We start from the raw sequence: 22,688 nt of genomic DNA on the forward strand, positions 1-22,688 counted from the left end.
TTGTGCCCACTGGGTTAATAGTCGGGTAATTTTTGCAGCTTTTAACTTAATATGGGTCACTGTGCAGCGTTTTAAAATAGTTAACGCTGATGGAAGAAATTGCATGGCAGAAACTACTTTTAAAAGCAAAGTGTTTTTTTAAATTTGCTGAAAATTGGACTTTGGTGACTTGCTTCCTTTTTCCATGCCAGGGCAGTTATTATTATTATCATTATTATTATTTTTTTAATTTCAATTCAATTGAAGTCAATTAGCTTCTTAGTATCAAAATAAAATTTTTTTTTATATCAATAATTTAATTTTCGAAGCATTAACATCTTTTTTTTTTTTATGTATTTGTATGTATGTATGTATGTATGTATGTATGTATGTATGTATGTATGTATGTATGTATGTATGTATGTATGCATGTATGTATGTTTGTTTGTTCTTATGCATCCCATTATAGAAATCGAAATCGATGTAAAAAACAGTGTTGCCACTAGATGAAACTCTACCTATTACATGCTTGAGCGAACTTTTCACCTGAAACCAGCGATTGCTGCCATCTTAATCGAATTTCTTTCGGTGGGAATTGAATTTTTTGTCCGAGATTGGAGTCTCTGTGAAAAAGTGGTGAACATTTTAAGTGTTTTTGAGGAGGCAACAAAAATGTTATCAGGTATTGATTCTTGCATCCTACATTTTAATTATGACAGCAATAATTGAAGCTCTGGAAACAACCTCCAGGGACATCAGTGTTCAGGAGTTGAAAATTGCAATGAAAAATGCAATGGAAAAACGTTTTTCAGCAATTGAAGACACACTTGATCCAAGATGCAAATAATTATTTTTCCTGATCTGAAGCTAATTTGCAAAATGTTAGACACGTTTTGTCACATGACCCAAATGAACAATTTTGAACCTCTTGAAGATGAACTGGTTCCTGCAACTCAAATTTTATCTGGCGACGATTAAAAAAAAAAAATCTTTCGCACATCAAAAATTACTTAATCTCAAACTCAAACAGGACCAAATGCCTATTTATCTTCCAAAATAATGAAAGAAGTGATAAATGATATTTTGGATCGTCCAGTTGCTTCTTAATGCCTTGAGTTTCGGAAAAACTATGGAAAAAATGCAGTGGCAAAAAAGTACCTCACATCACCTCCAACATCCACAGTTGTTGAAAGACTGTTTTCTACAGCTGAAGATATTCTCAAACGAAAGAAACAGACTCCTTCCAGAAAATTTGGAAAAACTTTTTGGACAGAAAATCTTCCAGTTGTTTGATTCTGTTATTATTTTTTAATAGCTTAATGTTTTGTTGAAATTGAAAATTAAAAAAAAAAAAAAAAAAAAAAAATCATTATTGATTTTCGATTCCGGGTTGGGTTCCTGTCTCAGTTTGGGTTTATTTTCGGTTCCGGTTCCGGTCAGGAATAATAAAAATCTGCTTTCGATTCGGTTCCAGTTTGGCCAAAACTCAAGTTCTGGTCGATTATACGAGTATTCTCAACCAAACTTTTTGTTGTATCTTTTGAAAAAAATCTAAAAACCTGGGGGACTGATTTGAACCCAAAGTTTTACTTTCTTATAATTCTAATTATGTTTTTTAAAATAAATGTAGTTGCATTTACATAGAGTAGCTACAAAGTGATAAGATCTTTGATGCGCTTCTCCCAGGTTAAAGTAAACACCACTTAAAGTAAGAACAACAAAAGTTTGCAGAATATGTAATAGCATTTTAAAAAAAACCTTCACTTATTTAAAAACTATAGACAAATAAAAACATTTTAAAACGTTTAAAGCTACGCACAAGAATTTTTTACCAAGATTCGAAGTCACACATTTAATCGCCCAAGATTGATAACTATGCACAGATAACCATTTTTCAAAAGAATATGCAATACTTTGAACAAATGAAAAGCAATTCCAAACTTTTCCGTGTCTGATCTATCAATCTTTTAAGTTTTCAAATTAGACTTATCGATGAGTTTGATCATTACGTAGCAAAAGATCTTTTAAAAAAAAAAAAACTTTTGAAGAAGTAAAATTCAACGCACAATATTTTAATATTTGCGTCGAAATAAGTCGAATTATAAGTAAATTTACAGTTAAAAAAACCAAGGCAAGTAAGTCTCAGAACACACCACTGCAAAAATCAGATTCGCCATGCCAAAGAAAAACTTCACAAAATAAATAAAATATTTGTACAAGTATAAAACACAAAAAACTAAAAATATAGTTTAAATCTAATAAAACTTGACAAAAATAAATAATATTCACAAAAAAGATGTATAAATAATTAACAAGTTAATATCTGTAATAAATGCAAAACTATATAATAATCCATTATTATTTCTATAAAGCAAGACCAACCTTGTGGACTAACCAGCATATATGTAATAAAATTAAGTTTGATTTTTTGCCGTTAAAACTGGGTTAGCGAAACGCAAAAGTGCAATTAACGGCATCATTTGAGTTGACGAGACACTTTTGCTGTACTTCAAATATTGCTAAGTGAGAATGCTTACATTTTATGAACAGTGAAACCCTTAAAAATTAGGGCAGGTTTTCCTCAGCTGTTGACAACGTATTTCACATGGGAAGAATTCTTTGTTAGAAAACCAGACAGCGTAACCTATGAACAGAAAATAACTACTTTAAGGTTATATGTAACATATAAATACCGTTGTCATCAGAGTGGTGTTCTGTGGTTGTTATGCCTTTATTTAAGAAATCAAATGATTCTAATCTCTTTTTTCTTAAAAATATTATCACCAGATGGAAGAAACCAAAATTCTAAAATTACCTGCTTAAGCTCTTCGTCCGAGAAATTAATAAAATCGACATGCGATATAAGGTTTTCCTTTAGCATCTCGTCTTCAAATCCTAAACGATTAAACTTGTTCGTTGATAGGTAACTATTTTCTTAGAGTGGGTTTACATCAATCAAAAGACTAAGCGAATGTGAAAAAAAGTAAACAAGATTTAATTGAAATTTTACCTAGGGCACAGACTCGATTATACCAACTTCTTATTAGTTTAAACTTCTTTGCTTCGCTCATCTAAATATTAGAACCACACGTTTAAAAAAGTTATATGTATATATATACAGCCAGAACAGAATTTAATTGTACAGAGTCATTCTCTAGTTTAGTTCTGCTAAGATTAATTTTAATATGCGTAATGCTTAAAATTATTAAAAGATGTTTTTAAAATTTATTATAGCAATCCCTTGTTTATAAAAGTTCTTAGTTAAAAACAATTTTCTGTAATTAGTCTAATTAACAATAATTGCATCTAAATTACCAAGTTTACTCTACACACACACACACACACACACACACACACACACACACACACACACACACACACACACACACACACACACACACACACACACACACACACACACACACACACACACACACACACACACACACACACACACACACACACACACACACACACACACACACACACACACACACACACACACACACACACACACACACACACACACACACACACACACACACACACACACACACACACACACACACACACACACACACACACACACACACACACACACACACACACACACACACACACACACACACACACACACACACACACACACACACACACACACACACACACACACACACACACACACACACACACACACACACACACACACACACACACACACACACACACACACACACACACACACACACACACACACACACACACACACACACACACACACACATTACATACATATATACATAGACAGATATATATGCAGCAAAACTCACCTTTAAATTCAATGAAAGAATCTGCAACAAACAGTCCTCTGATAATGAAGCCATATCAAAAGAATCATATATCTTATCTGCATGCATTACAATAAATTCAGAAATCTAATATTGAAGAATGAGAAGTAATATATTTAACTATTTTAAAGCACAAAATAGTTCTTCATGCACCATATTTAAAATTTTACTTATCACACAATAGCGATAGAAATGCTATGATGTATATCACTTATTTATTATTTATGAATTTCTTGTATTAGCTTGTATTATTTGTTCATACTATTAGTTGTTTTGCATTTATTTATTTTTTGATTTGTTTTTCTATTTGTTTTGTATTTTGTATTTATCAATTTATTAATTTAGGATTCCATAATTAAGTGATTTTAAAAAGATTTCTTCAAAAATGTTTTGGTTTTTATAGAAAAACCTTTATTAATACCTTATGCTAAGAAACATCCTTAAATCTATCCTTAAAAATACCTTATCCTCAAGTAGTTTGGCGACGCTGTACCTCAATATAAAAGGACGCACTGATGAAAATAAAAGACATGCCTAAATACATAAAAAGCAATACTTCAAAATTATAACTGAGAGTAAATAAAATTATAAAATTTCAAAATTTTATTAAGCTTTATAAACTTTTTAAGAATAAAATAAAACCATTCACTAAGTAAAAATTTATAACAACATTTTAAAGTTGCAATGAATTTTAAAGAAAAGGTCATTTCCAAAACTTCAAAAAGACAAAAAAAAAAAGACAACTTTGCAACAACTCACATTAAAAGGATTGATTATTTCAAGACAACAATCTACACATATCTGCATTAATTCTCGAATTCCATAATACTCAGCAGCACAAGCAACTCCAATTAAAATATCCTTATGAATGAAACAAGAGCCATTGTGGAGAAACTCTAACAGGGCTTGAAATTCAGAAGGCTCAAACTCTGTGATACTGAGCTAAATAGACAATGCATAAATTTACCCAAACACTTCGTAAATTTACAAAAGATTACAGCGCTTATAATTTATGAGCAGATGAGAAAGATCAAAATTATGTCTCAAAATTGAAAACCTCTTTTACAGTTGGGACAACACTATTTTGAAAAGTCGTTGATGACTTTCTTGGAATAGATTGATCCAGTGAATATGCTTTTTTCCAGAAATCAGACCATCTTTTGCGGGCATTTGGTACAACAGATGATGTGGGTGAACAGGGATAGAGCATTGAACCAGGTCGAGAAATTGTTACATGTTCACAATATAACAACTCATGAAAAACCCTAGTTAAAATATAAAAAATTTATGCTTGATATATACTGAATTTTTGAACTTACTTTTCAAATTCAAGTTTTATACTTATAAGAAAAACTGACCGGCTTCTTGCTGCTAAGACAGCTCCAACTGCTGGTAAAACAACATCATTGTTTTCACCTAAAAGATTTTTTGCATGCATTATTTTCTTTTGCCAGTTGCTTAATGCCAGTTCATTTTTTGCTTCTATATCCATATTATGAAATATATTAAATTTACATTATGAATAATATTAATTACATATAATACTTTAACTTAGCAAGATTATGGCATTAAATCTCTTTTTTTAAGTGTTTTATTTTTTTATAAACCATAAATTTGACTTTAATTTTTTTTTCTTTGGGACAATAAGATAATGAGATTACATCCCAATTGTTATATGCCTATTATTGTTATATGTTTATTATAAAAGTTTAGTTTTAAAAAATACAAGAAAAAATTTTCATTTTTTTTCAATTTAAATTCAGATCACATTATTCAATCAATAGAAAATTTTTTTGATTCTAAAATTTAACTAAAATAACTTTTGAAATTAAATTTTTTAAATAATAATTAATTTCAAATTTAAAACAAAGTTAAAACAAAAAAAACCAATAGGACAGTTATTTAATAACATTATTAGTTCCTGATAAAATTATTAGTTTCTAGAGAAGTTAAATATTTAGGGTTTATTTAAACCAACTTCATCATTTTAAATTGCACACTATCACAATGTATATTACAAGATTTTATAGTCAGGTTAAACTTTTAAGTAGCACACTTGATGATGCATTAAAAATAATAATGCTTTAAACAAGAAAAAGATTTTAAAGTTTTACAACTACAGTTTTTTATAAACCTACAAAATTTACTTACCTACTAAAAAAAACACATCAGAAAACTGGTTTATGCCATTATAATAAATTTGCCTTGAACCATTCAGCACTCTAACAGTGTCATCTAGTTTCTTATTGGTTTCAAATTGGGTAGTTGACCTGTAACAAATAACAATTTATAAAAGTAGTTTATTTCTATTTAAAGAACTAAATTTCAAAACTATATTTATAAATACATCCGAGCATTTTAAAAAGATATTGGCATTTTATAAATTATCTTAACAAGAGAGAAAAAATACTTGTATTTTGATTTTTGTTACAAAAAAAAACTACATATATTTCTTTTTTTTTTTCATGTTATGCAGTTATTCTTAACTTTTCTTTTAAGGAAGAATTTTGAGTTTAGAATTCTTAAACTTTTAGAGTTAAATTTTTTGTTATCGATAAAATATTATTATTTTTAATAGTAGAACTTTTTTGCTTGAAATGTTTACAATCTGATATTTTTCCTACTGTTGCACATTGAATTGTACATATATTGTACTGTCCTCACTTTGTACCCTTAGATGTGAAAAAAAGCCCTTTAGGGATTTCTCAACTTATACAAGCATTTAAAAAATTTTTTTCTGGCTTATGAAGCCTCCTTAAATATTATTATTTTCCTGCAATCTTTTATTTATTTACATTTACACCTTTATTTTATTTATACAATATATTCATACTTGCACTTTATACTTATATATACTTGTAATTCAAACTAAAGATTGCTGCTAATCTTTAAGTTAAATATTATGCTAAATGGACCAGCGCTCAAAAGCACTTTGATGGTCATATGTTATTGAACAATTTTGCAAGGAATTGAGCTTGAATTCTTGAAAGTTCCTCCAAATACTTATCATTAGTACTACATTATCATTTATCATGCTTCATTAGTCAGATATTGAACCAAATCAATTAATATGAGGTGCTAAATAAAAAAACTTTTTGGTTACATAGTACAAAAAGAATGCCGATGCCAAAGCTTTAATCTATATTACAACAAAAAAATACAATTATTTTGACATAATATATAAAAAAGAGGATCTATTAATTCTTCATTTTGTGTTGTGTGGTCAATTGCATCATTTATCAGCTGACAACAAGCTGGCAGTGAATCAGCAACCATAATCATAACCATCATGTTTAGTGTTTTGAATAATATTAAAAAGTTGTTGCTTATTTGAAGGTTCTTTGCCTAGACTTTGTCTATTGATGTCTTTCTATAGAATTTCTATAGAATTTTAGTCTAGACTTTTAATTGAAAAAAAAACTCTTAGTGACTTTTGATTTGTTTTGGATCATTATCTTGATGGAAAATCCATTAACAAGGTATTTATTTCTTTTTATGAGCCAGCATCAACTCTTTAAAAAAGCTTTTGCATCCATTTCCATTTATTATGCCTTCATTTTGATGAATTGGACTTGAACTATCATAAGAAAAACATTTCCAAACTTTACATTTCCGCTTAAAAGTTCCATTAGAACCAAATATCATAAACATAGATTGATTGCTCAGAGTACTTTTGACGATTGTTGTGAGTTTCATGATGATTTCTTTCCGACAAACTAAACTCTTGCTTTCTCAATCTTAACTGATATCAATGGTTGCTTTGCTGGACATTATCCAAAGAGATTTGCTGCATTCAAACAAAGTTTTGTAGTTTTACAAAAGAAATACTAAAATATACACCATAATTAGTTTTTAAACCAGCATTTGTTTCAGCATAGGTTTCATCTTGGATCAGCATTTGGAAAACAAACAATTTGTCTTCTCTTTCTATTGTTTTTTTGTTGGCCAGACATTGCTCTGTAAAACTCAATGAATTTTTGGCTTTTTTTTTTGTTCTCATCAAGTTAAAATCAAGTTTAAAACCCAACCCATGAATACTTGTTACATCTTTTTACCATTACTTAAGTTTGTATTTTGCTGTTTCTCCTTACGTGATATTTCTTCATCAAGAATTCTGAGAGGAAGTTTATTAAACACTAATCCTTAAGTTAAATCTTTTAGTCCAGTGCTACTAATATTTTTGTTAAAAAATAATAGCTTGTTATTGCTTGTGCAATGAGAAAACATAGAAAAAATGAACAATACTTGAGCTTTGTTAAACAATAAATAGTTTTGGTTATTGTCACATGTATTGTCAATAGTGCCCAGATTACTAAATTAAGTGTGTTACAACTTCTGCCTCCTGTGGAAATTGTGCCTAAAGCTTGTACCATATGCTTGATAAACTAACTTTAGGTTCTATTGCATAGTTTCCTATCTATTTATCCTATTTGTCTCAATTCTTCAGTCTTTTAATTTGCTATTATTATTACTCTCAAATTCATTTCCTCTGTGACACTGTAATAACTTTTATCGCCCTTTACAATTCTCATTTACCTCTTTGAAACTCTCAAGAACCTCTTTGGTATTTGATAAAGGATACGCAACCTTCAAAAAACTTTTTATTGAATTTAAAATTAGATTACGAAGAACTTATTTCTCTTTTTCCAACTACAAAAATTTAAAGCGATAAAATTAAAAAATTTATAAAATTACAAAAAAGAAATTTAAAAAAATACTACAACAAAATTTTACTAATATATAATTCAAAATTGAAGTTCTATAACACTCAGGATGTTACTGAGAGTTCTGTATGAACTGTTTCTTTTTCTGCTAGTGTTGATGGTGTTTCTTATGATGCATCAGAGATATATAAAGGAAGGTTGGCAAAATATTTATTAAAATGATGCAATTAATATAACAAGATCAGAAATTCTAAAAAAAAAATTCAAAGTTATTTACAGTTTTTCTGTAAATTCTGGTACAAACTTGTACAAACTTATCAGTTTTACATAGGAGAGCGCAAAAAATTGTAATAACAGATATCATCTTGATGTTCATTTAAATTGCACTTTAGCCATCTTTAAATTCAAGTGTAGTAAAATGAGATAAAGCAGCCTAGTTTCTGGTCAGTGCAATTTGGAAGTGCTTATGTTTTTAAACAACTATTTTTATTTATAAATACCATAAAATTTAATTACAGATCTAAAATAAGTAATGATTGTCTTGATTGATCCATCAGACCAAATTTGATATTGTCAAATTTTGCACCAGATTTTGATAAGTTAAAAAAAAAACAGTTTAAAGTAGTAAACATCAAACAAAAATAAATCTTTTTTTGCAGTATATATATTGGCCCTCAAAGTGTGTTGTTTTTAAAAATTTCTTTCTGTTGAGTTTTACAACCCTGATTTAAACAATCAAAAATATTTCATGTTTCAATATATAAACTAAAATAACTTCCATTATCATGATTAACTTTACTGAGGTGACTAAAATAATAATATAAGTAATAAGAATACATGAATACAAAAATAAGAATCTAAAATAACTTATTTAACAAAAAATAACATACCATGTATAGTTTAGGTTTCCTTGTAAAGAGTTTGAAGATTGATGGGCATTTGTTCGTAATGAACCTGTTCTAATAATTAAAAATATGTAATTATAGAGGTCTTTAATGTAAATCAACTTCATTAACTTCTTAATTCTGTATTAAATGACACTTCAGAAATTATATACTGGCTGAAGAAATCAAATAAAAAACCTGATCTTGCTAGCACATCACACAAAAATGATATTTATAATCAAAAATCAAATTCAAAGTGTCTATAAAATGACTTGACTCGTTTTTCAATCAAAATTAGACATGTGGTTCTTAAAACAAAGTCTTCAATTATGGAGTCTTATAGTTGGAGGCTGAGACTGGCAGGTAGGCCTAAAGAATCTAAAAGCTTTGACTTCCAGCCCTCCCCCCCCCCCCCTTTTTTTTTTTTATTCTTTGTCCGTTTGATAAAGTGTGCCTGCAACACTTTCAAAATTTTTATGAATAAACATTTTAAATTTCATAATTTAATCTATAAATGACATTTGAATTCATGACTCATATATTTTGGAGTATCTACAGTCTTGGCCATAATAATGGAATCACTGGCAAATTTTGATGCTTTATGACTCAATGGTTAGATTCATTGCTCTAGGGCCAGACAGGGTACTTATGGAACAGTTAAAATTGTGGGGTATTAATAGGACGCCCCAAAAACTCAAAGAGATTTCGTAGATTTTTTTTCATGTTCAAGCAATATCATTGAACTTTACAAAAATCAATGAAATTATTTAAATAACTCATGGATCACGGACCTCCCAACAAAACTCTAATAAACATATAAAATTAACTAATTTAAAAAAAAAAAAAAATAGCATTTTCTTCAGTTAAAATAAATATGGAAACTTATTGACTGCACTTTGGCTTTCAGTTGGTGACCAGAGTTGACTGTTATGTCTATATTCCTAAAATGAGATTGTGTCAGTGAAATCACATTTTCTGGAAAAAAGCATCCCATTACTCTTCTGTGTAAAAAATTCAAGTTTGAGGTAATTATGGGACTTATATTTTTAACAAAATATGTTTTAGAACTATTTTATATATGATTAATTAATGTTTTTTTTATAACCTGACTCTTTTCTGTACAACTTTTAAAAGTTTTTTTTTTTTGACAATTTGATTAAAATCAAAACTAGCAAGCTTTGCTGCAACTGTTAAGCAAATTTTTTTTATTCAAGATTTTGAACTTAAGGTACTGTAATACTAGTGCAATAGCATTGTTTGCTACAAAGCTACTTACTATGACTCTGTAGCAAACTACGACATAATAATATGAATTTTTTAACTTAAACACAAAAGTAATAAGTAAAATAACTTTAACGGTTAATAAAAAACATCCTTTAAAGAAGTTTTAAAGAAAAGAAAAAACTCATGAAAAAAAAAACAATCTAATTTATGACTAGGGCTGTGGAGTATGCTAGCAAAAGTTCCAATTCTATAAAGATTGGTAACTAAATATCATTACTATGTGGCTACCAGCATCTTTATAATTTCATATGCTTATTCTTAAGAATGTCTTTGTTACGAATAGTTACCAACTAGTCCTCAGTTAAAATAAGCTAGCAATCCTAATTGCCAAGTCACTGTCTTCATTGTTACAAGTGTTCCTAATTTTTTGCTAGCTCATTTTCCATCCAGTTACCATCATAAATATTTAATAGGGGGCACAACGGTTTACTATGCCACTAATAAGATGTCATTCTTTTAGGTCTCATACTACAGTTATTGCATCTTCTGGAGTATATAATTACCTCATGTGTCACTTTTTACCCAAAAGTCTGAGGTAATTATGGGAAACATAAGATCAATTCTATTCTCTGAACTAGAAACTCTAACTCCAAATCATTTTAGAAACTGTCAAATTTACAGCTAAGAAACATGTTTAAAAAAATTCTTTACTGGCTTCTATGGCAAATATTTACTGGCTTCCCAAATAATTCAAGGTTTGTTGATTTCATCTTGTAATTACCGTGCTTGTCTATAGGGATATTTAAAACTCTATGGTAAACAAAGATAGATCTTACTCCATGTAAATGTTATAACTTTATCAGTTCAAAGAGAAATCACAAGAATATGTGGGGTTCAGTTTATTGTTAGCAAAATTGTCAAACTGTACACAGAAACTGGGACACTTTCACTCCAGAGAAATGGCCATTGTGGGTGCAACTGTCTGATTAATGTAAGAATTAAGCTTTAAAATGATTAGAAGCTACCTGCTCAATGCTGAAAGGTCAGAAATCCACTAAAAAAGCAGTTGATACTGACCACAAAGATAAAATGTCTGGCATGAGCTGAACAACAGAACAAAGGAAACTTGGAGAAAGTTAAGAAATACTTTTCATTTGTAACTTTAATTTCATACTGAAATTTTAATTATTTGAGTTTATGACTATAATGATGAGAAAATATCTAAAGCAATTGTCATATTTATATTGTGTGTATGTGTGTGTGTGCGTGTGTATATTTTTTAAACAAAAATGATTCAAACAAAGATGGTCATTTGACAATGGACTACAAGAGATTTAAAGACAAAAGCTAGTGTGGTGGAGCCATATGTACAAATTGTTAATGTTCTTAATGACCATAGATTGATAAAGAGTGACATGTAAAATTACACTTCTTTAATAACCTTTATCACTGCTATACTAATCTGCTAATTCAAACCATGATTGCATAAAGAATTAAATTCTTTTCCTTTCATGATGAAAATTTTTGAAAAACTCCACAAGAAAACTATAAGCTTTTGAAAACGGAGCAAGGCTGTATATGAGGATATTAAAACATTTTTTGTAGTGGTGCTAAAAAAAGTAGGTATCTTTGATACAAGCAACAAATTTTGGGACATTAGAACTTGCTCATTTCTAATATCATCATTAATTCTATAATTTAGCATAAGCATTTGTTTTCTGGGAGGACTTGGAGGCTTAAGTTTTTGAAGACTGATGGTAAGGCAAGGAGGCCAAAAATATCTTCAGGTCTCTTAACCCATGATTTCAAACATCACAAAACTAATGAAAAGTTTTAATTGTGTTCTTCTAGACAGAAAACGAAATAAAAACTTAAAAAATATATACAGCAGCATGCAAAAGTCTATCAGCAGCTAAAATTTTCTAGTTTTTTTGCCATAACTTTTTGCCTTTTCACTGAAAATGAATAGAATTTTTAACAATTGCTCTTCTAAAGTGATTACATAATTTACTCAAAAAAATGAAAATTTGTTACGGAAGGAAAAAATTCAAATTTTATTAAAAACATAATCATGCAAAAATTTATAAACAGTTCAATGCCCTATTTAGAAAATTAAAATTTCAGTAAGAAAAAACATTTCATTAGTAAAACTGATTTTACTGGAGATAATATTTAACTTAAATTGAATTAAAAAAATAATGGGAAAGTCTAAGGAATTGTCAGAAAAGAAAAATTTAAAAATACATACTGTAGAGAAGATTCCTTATAAGCAAAGCTTTATGATCTGAGCTTTATGATCTGAGCTTTATGATCTGAGCTTTATGATCTGAGCTTTATAATCTGAGTTTATGATCTGAGCTTTATAATCTGAGCTTTATGTCTGAGCTTTATGATGTGGCTAAATAAACAATTAACATACTGGTTAAGAGATATAGAGACTGTAAGACACTCGAAAACAAGCATCACCTAGGAAGGTCAAAGATAACTACAGAACATCAAGACAGAATTTTGCTAAGACAATCAAAACAAGATCCCCACAGAAGTGCTTTCAAACTAAATGGTATTTTGAGCAAGAATTATAGTGTTAAGTGCAGCATAGATACTACAAAATGTCATTTGTATCAGTGTAATTTGTTTGGTCGTCAAGTCCAGATTTAAATCCAATAAAACATCTTTGGGAACATCTTGATTTACAATTGGAGGGCGAAAAACCAACCAATAATAAATGATTTATTCAAGATACTTTCAGATTATAGGGCAAATATCCCCAAAGATGTGCTTATCAACTTAGTTGACTATATGCCTCGTCGGTGTCAAGCAATATTAAAATCTAGAAGCTATTCAACAAAATACTGATGTGCTGTAACAAAAAAACGTGGAGGAATTAGAAATAATACCTCTTTTTTGAATTTTTTTCATTTGTTTATAAATATTTGTTTATTTTTTTTGCACGATTATGTTTTCAATAAAATTTGAATTTCTTCCTTACGTTACAAATTTTCATTTTTTTAAGTAAATTATACTATGTAATCACTTTAAAAGAATAATTGTTAAAAATTCCATTCATTTTCAGTGAAAAGATAAAAAGTTATGATGAAAAAACTATAAAATTTTAGCTGTTTATAAACTTTTGCATGCTACTGTATATACTTGTGCAACATTTTTTTGAAAAAAATAATGAAACTTATAAAAAATCTTTTTAAACAAAATTTTATCAAAAAGTAAATAATTTTTAACCTTAAAGGCCACAATCTCTGAAACGGTCCCTTTGGAGATTTCTCAGTATCTTTAGATTCTTGCTCACTGACAATTTCTTCAAGAAGCTGGCGACGTGTTCGTTCCTAATTTACATAAGGTTAAAAAAAAAACTTACAACCATTATTTATTTCGACATTCAACTTACAACCATTAGGTTGGCCAATTTCTTGTATAGAATTTTTTTGTAAATTGTTTTGCACACTCCATTATTTGATGATTTTTTGATGATATAAGATTACAGTAGCAATAATAGGGAAATCAAATAACAGAAATGAAATTGGTAAGAGAAAATAAAAAGAAATATAGCATCTTGTCAGGATATCATAATAGACAACCTACAACAATGCCTAACCAAAACTCAACTGTGAGATGATTACAGAGTTAACTAGACTTACATTAGTAACAAACAGAACAATTCTAATTGAATGTACAGAATTTTGTGGTCTCATGCTTACTAACCAGCCAGTTGGAAAATATAGAATGACCAAACATGAGATTGATGCATTGCAATAGATTTGCTTGTATGTTGAAAATATCTATGCTAACACATGTTTTGCAGCACCTATGACAACTGCTGCTCCTAACAAATCTGCTGATGCTGCTGGAAAAGATTGAAAAATTAAAAAGGTTGATATGAAAATTTCAGAGGTAGATTAAAAGAAAATGCTGCTCAACATGTGGTATCTCAGTGAAGACCTTGAAACAATGCCTCACCTGCCACTCACTTAAACTCTTTGTGTCATTTTTTTTGTCACAGTAATTCCTGACAGCTGCAATTAATACATAAACTGAACACTTTGAATTTAATGTTGCAAAAAACTATTTGAGCAATCAAGGTAGTAAACAACTCTGCAGAACAAACAGTTAGATTGGCCACTGATTTCAATTTTAGTTTTTACATTATTGAAATCAGTGGCTGAAAAAAAACTGTTTAAATGACATACAACACCAGCTTTTGTACTGCTTGTGACATACAACACCAGCTTTTGTATGGTTGTGGAGCATAGAGACAACAAGATACAAGCATCTATAACTCTAAGGCTCTTAGCAGATCAAGCATGAATGACTGAGTTTATACAACATTTTAATTTTTTTAGCACTTTTATTAGTTTTTCTTGATCAAGTTAATTTCTTAAACTTTGAATTATTAACAATTACTAATCTTATTTTAACTACTTAACTTTTCATCATTTAATTATACCACTTCTCATCATTTAATTGCAATAAAAATATTTCATCAAATGAGAGAGTGTGCAAAAGAAAATTTTTAAAATTTATATTTTAGGCCACCCTAACACTGTATTGTGATTGCAGGCAGCATGTTAAAAAAAATGAGAGCAAGCATGTAACAAATATGATAATTTAAACTTATGATACCTGCATATTAAAAAACTTAAGAGAGCGATAACTTGATCTTTCTCCATTGATAATTTTAGCAAACAACCAATCATGGAAAAATTCATTCTAAAAAAAATATAGTAATGATAAAAATCTGAAAATTTATTATTACAATCATCATAGTTATCAATATGATTATTCTTATTCTTACTCATTTTACTATTAAAACTATGGAGTTCTTATTTCGTTTCTCTTCCAATCAATCAGTCAAAAAGATGTTACATTAATTACTAGTAACATCCAAAGTCAATATTTATCTTCCTACTGATAACATAGAGGATCTATGATATTAAAAGAATACATTATCATAAATATAATTAAACCTTTTCAAACATCTGTGAGAAGGGAATAGGAGGTCCAAACGGAAGAACTGACTTGCGAGAAGCAACAGAAACCTAAAGTTTAATCATTCGCATCTACTTTACAAATAGAAATCAAAAAATTATTCATATAAAAGGAAAATATTCAAGTGTTTATACTTAAAAGTATAAGAATTGTGCTTTGAAGTTCACTAAGTTTACTGAAAAATATTTGCCTATCACTTTGAACTGTATCAGTTTGCAGATTAAATACATAACTGAGGAATGCTAATGCAGTATTATTGGTTGGTAAAAAGTTCCAAATTTTTTTTTTTTTTTACATTAAAACTGAAATACCAACAGTATAAGTATAAATATAAAAGTAAATGTTCTTTGAAATCCCAATAAAAATCAATGATGTAATGTGTCATAAAATCCTGATGAATATATTTAGCTAACATCTTAGCAAATAATGAGCTTTTAAATCACATTTAGCCTTTTTTTTTTTTTTTGCATTTTATTTTAATTGAATGAATACATTTGAGAAAGAAAAATTATAATTAAAAACTTCCTTTAATTAACATTGATTTATCAAATAAAAACTTAAATATTTTGAAAATCTGTCTCATTCTCTTTAAGATTTAAGCAGGTATGAACTGTCACTCCCCATTTATATATCTTAAGAATTGGAATTAAAATCACAAAACAACAACAACAAAAAAATCATAAAAAGAGCTGATTCACAATACAGGTACCTTGTAAAACAATTTTTCATTGATATAATGGGGTTGAACAGCAATAAATATATGTAAGAAGTTGGAGCGAACAGATGCTGGCTCAAATTTTGCACCAGGTTCAAGAAATACCAGGCACACAATGTCATTACCAACATGACGTTTCCTTTGAAGCTAAAAATTTAATTATTGAAAGACATCAATTTTTTTTTGCTAAACTTTAAGAAGGTATCATTTAACAAAAAATATTTCTATTATTGAAAAATTGAATTTATCGTTTTTTATTTACCTTTTGAAAAAAAAAAATTCTAAATACCTTTAAATCATCATGTTCATCCATTGGCAGCAACGTTGCAACATGAAACATTACTTTAAAGTTCTTCCATTCCTTGTATATTGAATATTCTCCAGTCAATGAATGTTTTATATCCAACCCACCGCTGTATCCTTTAAATCCCTTTAGTTTCACTTTATCTCCAAGAAAACCAAGAAACACATCAAATTCTTCACTGTGCTCAGTATTTGTAAAAAATTCTTCTTCAAATCGTTGGCCTTTTTTAACAAATATAAGACCAACTTTCAATTCATCTTTTAACATGACCTTAGATAAAAATACAAATCAAATGCAATAACAAAAGTATATTGCAGAAGGAGAGCTTTTGCAATATACCATTGTTATTGCATTTTGAGAAATTTTGCAAAAGTTACAAGTACCATTTTTAAAGTTACTTCTGAAATTTTTATATAAAATTTATAACTTATCTCTTTCAACAACGGACTTTCTAACTTTTAAGATGTTGGCTTAGTTATTTCAATATAGACCTGCAAGCCATAACAAAACCTGAATGGAAAATCTCCTTTAAAATTGTCATACAATTTGAAAGTTCAATTTACCAATGTATTAACACTAATCTACAACCACTAAAAGTAAATCTTAAAATCTACCTGACACCAATTGGTATCATAACAATTATTAGGAATATTGATACTAAATATTGATTGATAGTCCAGAAGATTCAAAGATGTTCAAACAAAATTTATTGGTTTTGCTGGACAATTTACCACTCCAAATAGTATAGAACCAACTTCCTCTCAGCTGATACAAGTTTTCTATCAAGTAAGTATTTTGCCTAAAATTGTCTGCAAACTGATAGGAATATAGGATATCTGGAGTACCTATTATCAAAAAATACTGTAACTTTTATACAAAAACATTGCCTAGAAATATATATAAACAGGGAATTGCATTGTAAGCCCATACATAATTTTTAAACCTTAGGTCAACCTAATGGTTTAGAAATTATTTATACATGGTCATACAATACAATCCCCTGTTTAAATATATTTCTTTATTTCAACTAATTCTTTATTTCAAGCAGATGCTTATGTACTAATGCTCATAAGCAGATTAATAGTGGGTTTAATGAAGGATTTTATTAGGAGGTTTACAAAACTTACTTTATAACTATAACATTACTTTTCATCTAAAGTAGCCTTAAACTTAACAATTGGAATTTTTAGTGTTTTATACAACAGGATGTTGAATCTATTTTTAGCTATCAAATCTGATTTGTCACTCCAGAGATCTCAAACTTAACTATTAGTTGTGCAGTTAAAATGATGTTTAGCAAGTTTGATTACTCTGTGAAAAAAAACAAACTGTTTTGATGAAAGCTCTGTGAAAAAAAACAAACTATTGTGATGAAAATTCTGTGAAAAAAAAAAAAAAAATGCTGTGATGAAAGAAAATCTTAAAACTTCTTTAATATCTAACATATTTCTTTTTGATTTTTCCATTGTGCAATTTGTTAAATGTCATAAACATTCATTAAGCACATCATAAATGTTTGTATGTTCCACTAAACCCAACAACAAAAATAAAAACAGCTAAAACTGAGATATAATTCCAAAATAACAAGAAAACAGTGAAAAAATTAAATGTTTACATTTTTTTGAAAGCTAATGCATAAATAGAGCATTTTTTAGTTGTTTTTTTTTTTTTTTAACACTTAATTTTCATTTTATACTCTCCAACATTTACTTCTAATAATTATAGAACTCTTTAAGGTTAAAAAATATATATATGTATATATAAAATTACTTTATCTAAACTTTTCAACTTTTCAGGAGACTCTGGATCAACCATGGCTTTAAAACTTGATGTCAACATTAGCTCTTTTCTGATGAGATCAAGCATAGGCTGTTCTGTATATTTATACATACAGAAGCAAGAAAGTGGGATTACACTCTCAATAATATGTGATGATGATCTCAAAAGCACTCTAAAGTTAAAGTTTAAATTTTACTCTGCAATATCATGCAATACACATACTGCAATATCATACAATACACGTACTGCAATATCATACAATATACATTACAAATATGAAATAAATATGAATGCGTATTAACTTAATGTTAATCAACATGAGGTTCTTGTCAAAATCTGGACTGTCATACATACATGCATTGCAGATTAAAATACAAATTGCAAGGCAATAGTTAAAAAATGGATTAATAATTATAATTTAAAAGAAAATGAAAAGTTCAAAAATGAAAAACAAATTAAGTTCAAAATCAAATGCACAGTTTGGATTTTGATGGAACACCTCCATAGCATATGCTAAATATTGAAATTTTAATTTATATGTATAAAAAAAAATTTGCCTAATAATATTACTGGAAGAATACTTAGAGATTGTGCAATTCCTTCAAAGTTTCATCATCAGTGATGGATTCAGGGGAATTGGGGTATATATCTGCCCCACCAGAATATCAAAAAAATTATGTGCTATAAAACTAACTTAAAGAAATTGTGCCACAAAACTTTTGTTGTGCAAAACTAAATCATTTTATTCATAAAAAGTCATTATCTGCTAAAAAAAAGGAAAAATTTTAGTTTCATTCAGCAAAAATGTTAATCGAACATTTATATATAATAATGACCTTACTTTTCATTATTATTTGGAACATTTACTTTAATCTAAGCATCAAAATAAAATTCCAATCCATTGTTCACATTAGCTGTTCATCATCTATAATGGTTGTTTTTTCCTTATGATAGATGGATTGTTAAAAATGTGTGACTTTATTTTATACTTTATAAGTAGTTTTTGAACTATCTAATAATAAATCATAAGTTAATGGCTGTGATGAGAAAATCACCAGTATAAGACCTAACTCCAATTCAATAAGTTACTTTTTTACATAACATATGGGTTATTGTCATGTAACTGAAAACTATTTTCATTTAATCAACACAACAAAATGAAGCAGACATTAAATCAGCCTACTGATTTGACAACTAGTTAACTGCTCATTTTATGTCATGAAATATACCACTGATTGGTGAGAAAATTCTAAGAAGCACTAGTAAATAAGAATTGAATAGTATTGACTGCAGCAATGATACTGACTAAAAGCAGCAATCTGATGATGATGATGATGATGATGATGATGATGATGATGATGATGATGATGATGATGATGATGATGATGATGATGATGATGATGATGATGATGATGATGATGATGACAACGACAACGATGATGATGATGAGTTTGCTAGCATATACTTTTTCTAGAATACATATAAATTTATTGGCTAGCAGATAATTAACTGGAAAAAAAAAGCATAATCTTGTAAATATTGTGTTAGAAAAGAGCAACTACAAAATATCCAACATAATAACTACTAGGTATCCGAAAACAAAAACCAATATTTAAAAATAGAAATCTGTAAACAAAGGTCAAGGCCTGATACTTTGATAATTTATTTTCCTGTTACTACATCAATTTACCATCATCTCTGATAGCTAAATGATCTATGAGAAAAAAGTTCACCAATTTAATTGTTAGCAGGGAAAATAACTCTAATCAATTACCATCAACAAGCATTTAAGATCTTTAGCTAAGCTGAAAATTGCACGAAGAATTTTTTTGTCAATATTTCACTGAACATTACAGAGTTTACAGTACCAAAGCTGGAGCCGCAGATAGAGAAAGGAAACTACTTTAATATTTCAAAACACAATATTCCTGACTTAACAAGAAATTTTACTGGTTGGAGTTTTACAATTTAAACTATAACTAAAAGTTGGATAATATAAAACTATGGTATAATTATAAGGTTAAAACAATTAATCTTTGTGCACAACCCCTAAATACTGTTTAATTTAGCTATTTTCAGTAATATACTTTTTGGTTATAATTGCAAATTTAGTTCCTATATTTACATACTTGTAAAAACTGTTTTAAAATATTGTTGATGATTTTTTATTTTTAAAAACTAAAAATAAAAAATACAATTTGTACCTGTAACAACTCTTCCCTGAAATAAATCCATGCTTCATACTTAGAATAATTGGACCAATATTTTCATCAACTAAATAATAGTTCGCGTGTATATCATCTGCAAAACAAAGTTCAAAAAGTTCTTCTTCAAAAAAATCAATTTGAAAATATCCTTCACTATGAATTGTACTCAATTTCCAATAAGGAATTTCAAAGTTAGTCCGATTGTAAGTTCTATAAAAACAATAGAATGGGCATTCTTCTAACACGCATTCTATCCAGTAGCCTTCATTAACAAGTAGCAGCTCACCACTGGTGCATTGGCACTTTAAATAGTCATTTTGAGCTTGTGACAAAAGAGTAATCTCTTTCCCTCTCCCATGCCCCTCTATTTTCATTAGTGCTATTTGCTTGAATATACCTAACTCCCGAAAAAAGTTCTCATGGACATTCGGTGATTCATGGTCATAGTGTAAACGACAGTAGAATTTTTTTCTTGATGACAGGAAATAGTTCTTTCCAAATAACAACTGTTTGCATGACGCACATTTTAGACAATGCTTATGACACAGATATGGTTTATACTTGGAATAAAAGTAAAAACTGAGCTTAACTTCTGTTATTTGCTCTTGACAGAAATGACAATTTAACTCCAAGTTATTGCTTATACTCATAACTAACAAAAATGCTACATAGTTGTATGTGTTCTATTGTTTACACTGTACACAGCTAAGAAGAAAGTTAAAATTTTATCAACTAAAACAACTTGTTACTTGCCATTCATAATATAAAGGATAATAAATTTTATCAGATAATTTGTTTTGTAAAAATAAACTTAAGTTAGGACAGAACTTACCTAAAAATTTTGCTCATGTGTGCATACGTGTGTGTGTGTGTGTGTGTGTGTGTGTGTGTGTGTGTGTGTGTGTGTGTGTGTGTGTGTGTGTGTGTGTGTGTGTGTGTGTGTGTGTGTGTGTGTGTGTGTGTGTGTGAATAAAAACCATTAAAATAAAGTACAAAGCTGCATATATATATATGTACATACTCATTGCAATAAATCTTGGTTGAATTCTAACCAACATAAGCATCGTATGATATTCTTAAATATTTTAGAGAATAATTTTTTTGTGAACAATTGTATACATAAATTTTTTTGATTGACTTATCAGGATTCTAAACTGCAAAACTTAACAACTAACCTACTAAAAACTTACATAAGTCTAAATAATTGCCGATCGATAAGCTTTTTTTTATTTCTAAATCTTTGTTTTTTATTTCCGGTGAAATATTGTGTTCCAATTTTTATTCAAAATTTTTTGTTTAAACACCGATGTTAAGAAAAAACTTTTCAGCTACTCATGAGGGAACGCAGCAGGTGGCAATTCATAATTAATTGTTAATTGGTGGGTTTAGGAGAAGAGAGAAATAGATGAGCGGAATAATACCCGCAGATCACCTGATGCTGCATAAACATAACGTTGCGCTTTTCAAAAATAGTTTCGACACCCGATGCTGAAACTTTTTTCAGTTAATATTTTGTTTTTACTGTTCCGGTAAACTTTTATTTTTTGTAACTTAGGAACAGTAACTCTCCGTAATATCATTGATCTCTATCACTACATCAATGATCTGTCCAAAACTCTCCGTCCATAATTCTCCGTCCATAACTCTCTTAATATCACAGAATTTTTAGCAAATTTATACTTCTCCCTAACTAAAACGTTTAAGCTTGAAATTCTTCATTAAAGTAGCTTCGTGGGAATTTTTTACTTGTGGCTGCGTCCTCAAATATAAAAAACAAGGCCATTTTCTCAATGTTTTAAAATAGTTTTAAATATAATTTGCCCCTACTTGGTATCGATCACTTTGCATGTATGTTGTTAAAAACGGTGCTTTATGTAGCAGATGAACAGGATTTAGTGATGTGAAGGTTTACTGCAGAATAATGAGTTTTCTTGAAGCAGTGCTCGGTACTCTAGATTAATATGATTGTTGTTTCTGTCCATTACTTCAAAGTATTTATCGGATAGAAAGAACTTATTCAGCTACAAATTTTTAAAAATACCTTTGAAGTTTTAGTCTGCTTAATTATTACATTTGGGGGTGG

General features: G+C 28.8%; 1 protein-coding gene across 7 annotated transcripts; it reads right to left on the bottom strand.

The window, feature by feature from the left end:
* Positions 1-1,366: 1,366 nt before the first annotated feature.
* Positions 1,367-21,753, bottom strand: LOC145191358 (uncharacterized). 7 transcript variants are annotated; one of them, XR_016444888.1, is made up of 19 exons: positions 20,603-21,342; positions 18,390-18,570; positions 16,605-16,889; positions 16,310-16,462; positions 15,579-15,650; positions 15,235-15,321; positions 13,837-13,940; positions 9,382-9,450; positions 5,979-6,097; positions 5,186-5,243; positions 4,885-5,092; positions 4,587-4,769; positions 4,290-4,361; positions 3,810-3,914; positions 2,990-3,050; positions 2,795-2,874; positions 2,362-2,623; positions 1,812-2,000; positions 1,367-1,681 (listed from the first exon to the last, which is right to left on the bottom strand). XR_016444888.1 is itself a non-coding variant. In XM_090066455.1 (18 exons), the coding sequence occupies exons 1-17, from the start codon at positions 21,253-21,255 to the stop codon at positions 2,561-2,563; spliced, it is 2,553 nt and encodes an 850-aa protein (XP_089922581.1). In that variant the 5' UTR covers positions 21,256-21,342; the 3' UTR covers positions 1,704-2,000; positions 2,517-2,560. The 7 variants fall into 7 exon arrangements, 4 of the variants coding, with proteins under 4 accessions (XP_089922581.1, XP_089922580.1, XP_089922579.1 ...); XM_090066455.1 differs by lacking the exon at positions 1,367-1,681 and having other exon boundaries at positions 1,704-2,000; positions 2,517-2,623; XM_090066454.1 differs by lacking the exons at positions 1,367-1,681; positions 1,812-2,000 and adding an exon at positions 21,627-21,753 and having other exon boundaries at positions 2,138-2,623; positions 20,603-21,310.
* Positions 21,754-22,688: the final 935 nt, after the last annotated feature.

Source organism: Hydra viridissima, unplaced genomic scaffold (genome assembly GCF_058129835.1).
Source record: "Hydra viridissima isolate aposymbiotic clone 2 unplaced genomic scaffold, HvirCarnegie_v1 scaffold_11, whole genome shotgun sequence".
In the NCBI taxonomy this organism is placed as follows: domain Eukaryota; kingdom Metazoa; phylum Cnidaria; class Hydrozoa; order Anthoathecata; family Hydridae; genus Hydra; species Hydra viridissima.

Coding starts and splice junctions, on each gene's coding strand:
- LOC145191358 (XM_090066455.1), bottom strand. CDS start 21,255: ATGAGTATAAGCAATAACTTGGAGTTAAATTGTCATTTCTGTCAAGAG. Junction 15,651..16,309: donor ATGAAAAATTGTTTTACAAG/GTACCTGTATTG, acceptor ATTAAACTTTAG/GTTTCTGTTGCTTCTCGCAA. Junction 4,362..4,586: donor AAATAATCAATCCTTTTAAT/GTGAGTTGTTGC, acceptor TTATGTATTTAG/GCATGTCTTTTATTTTCATC.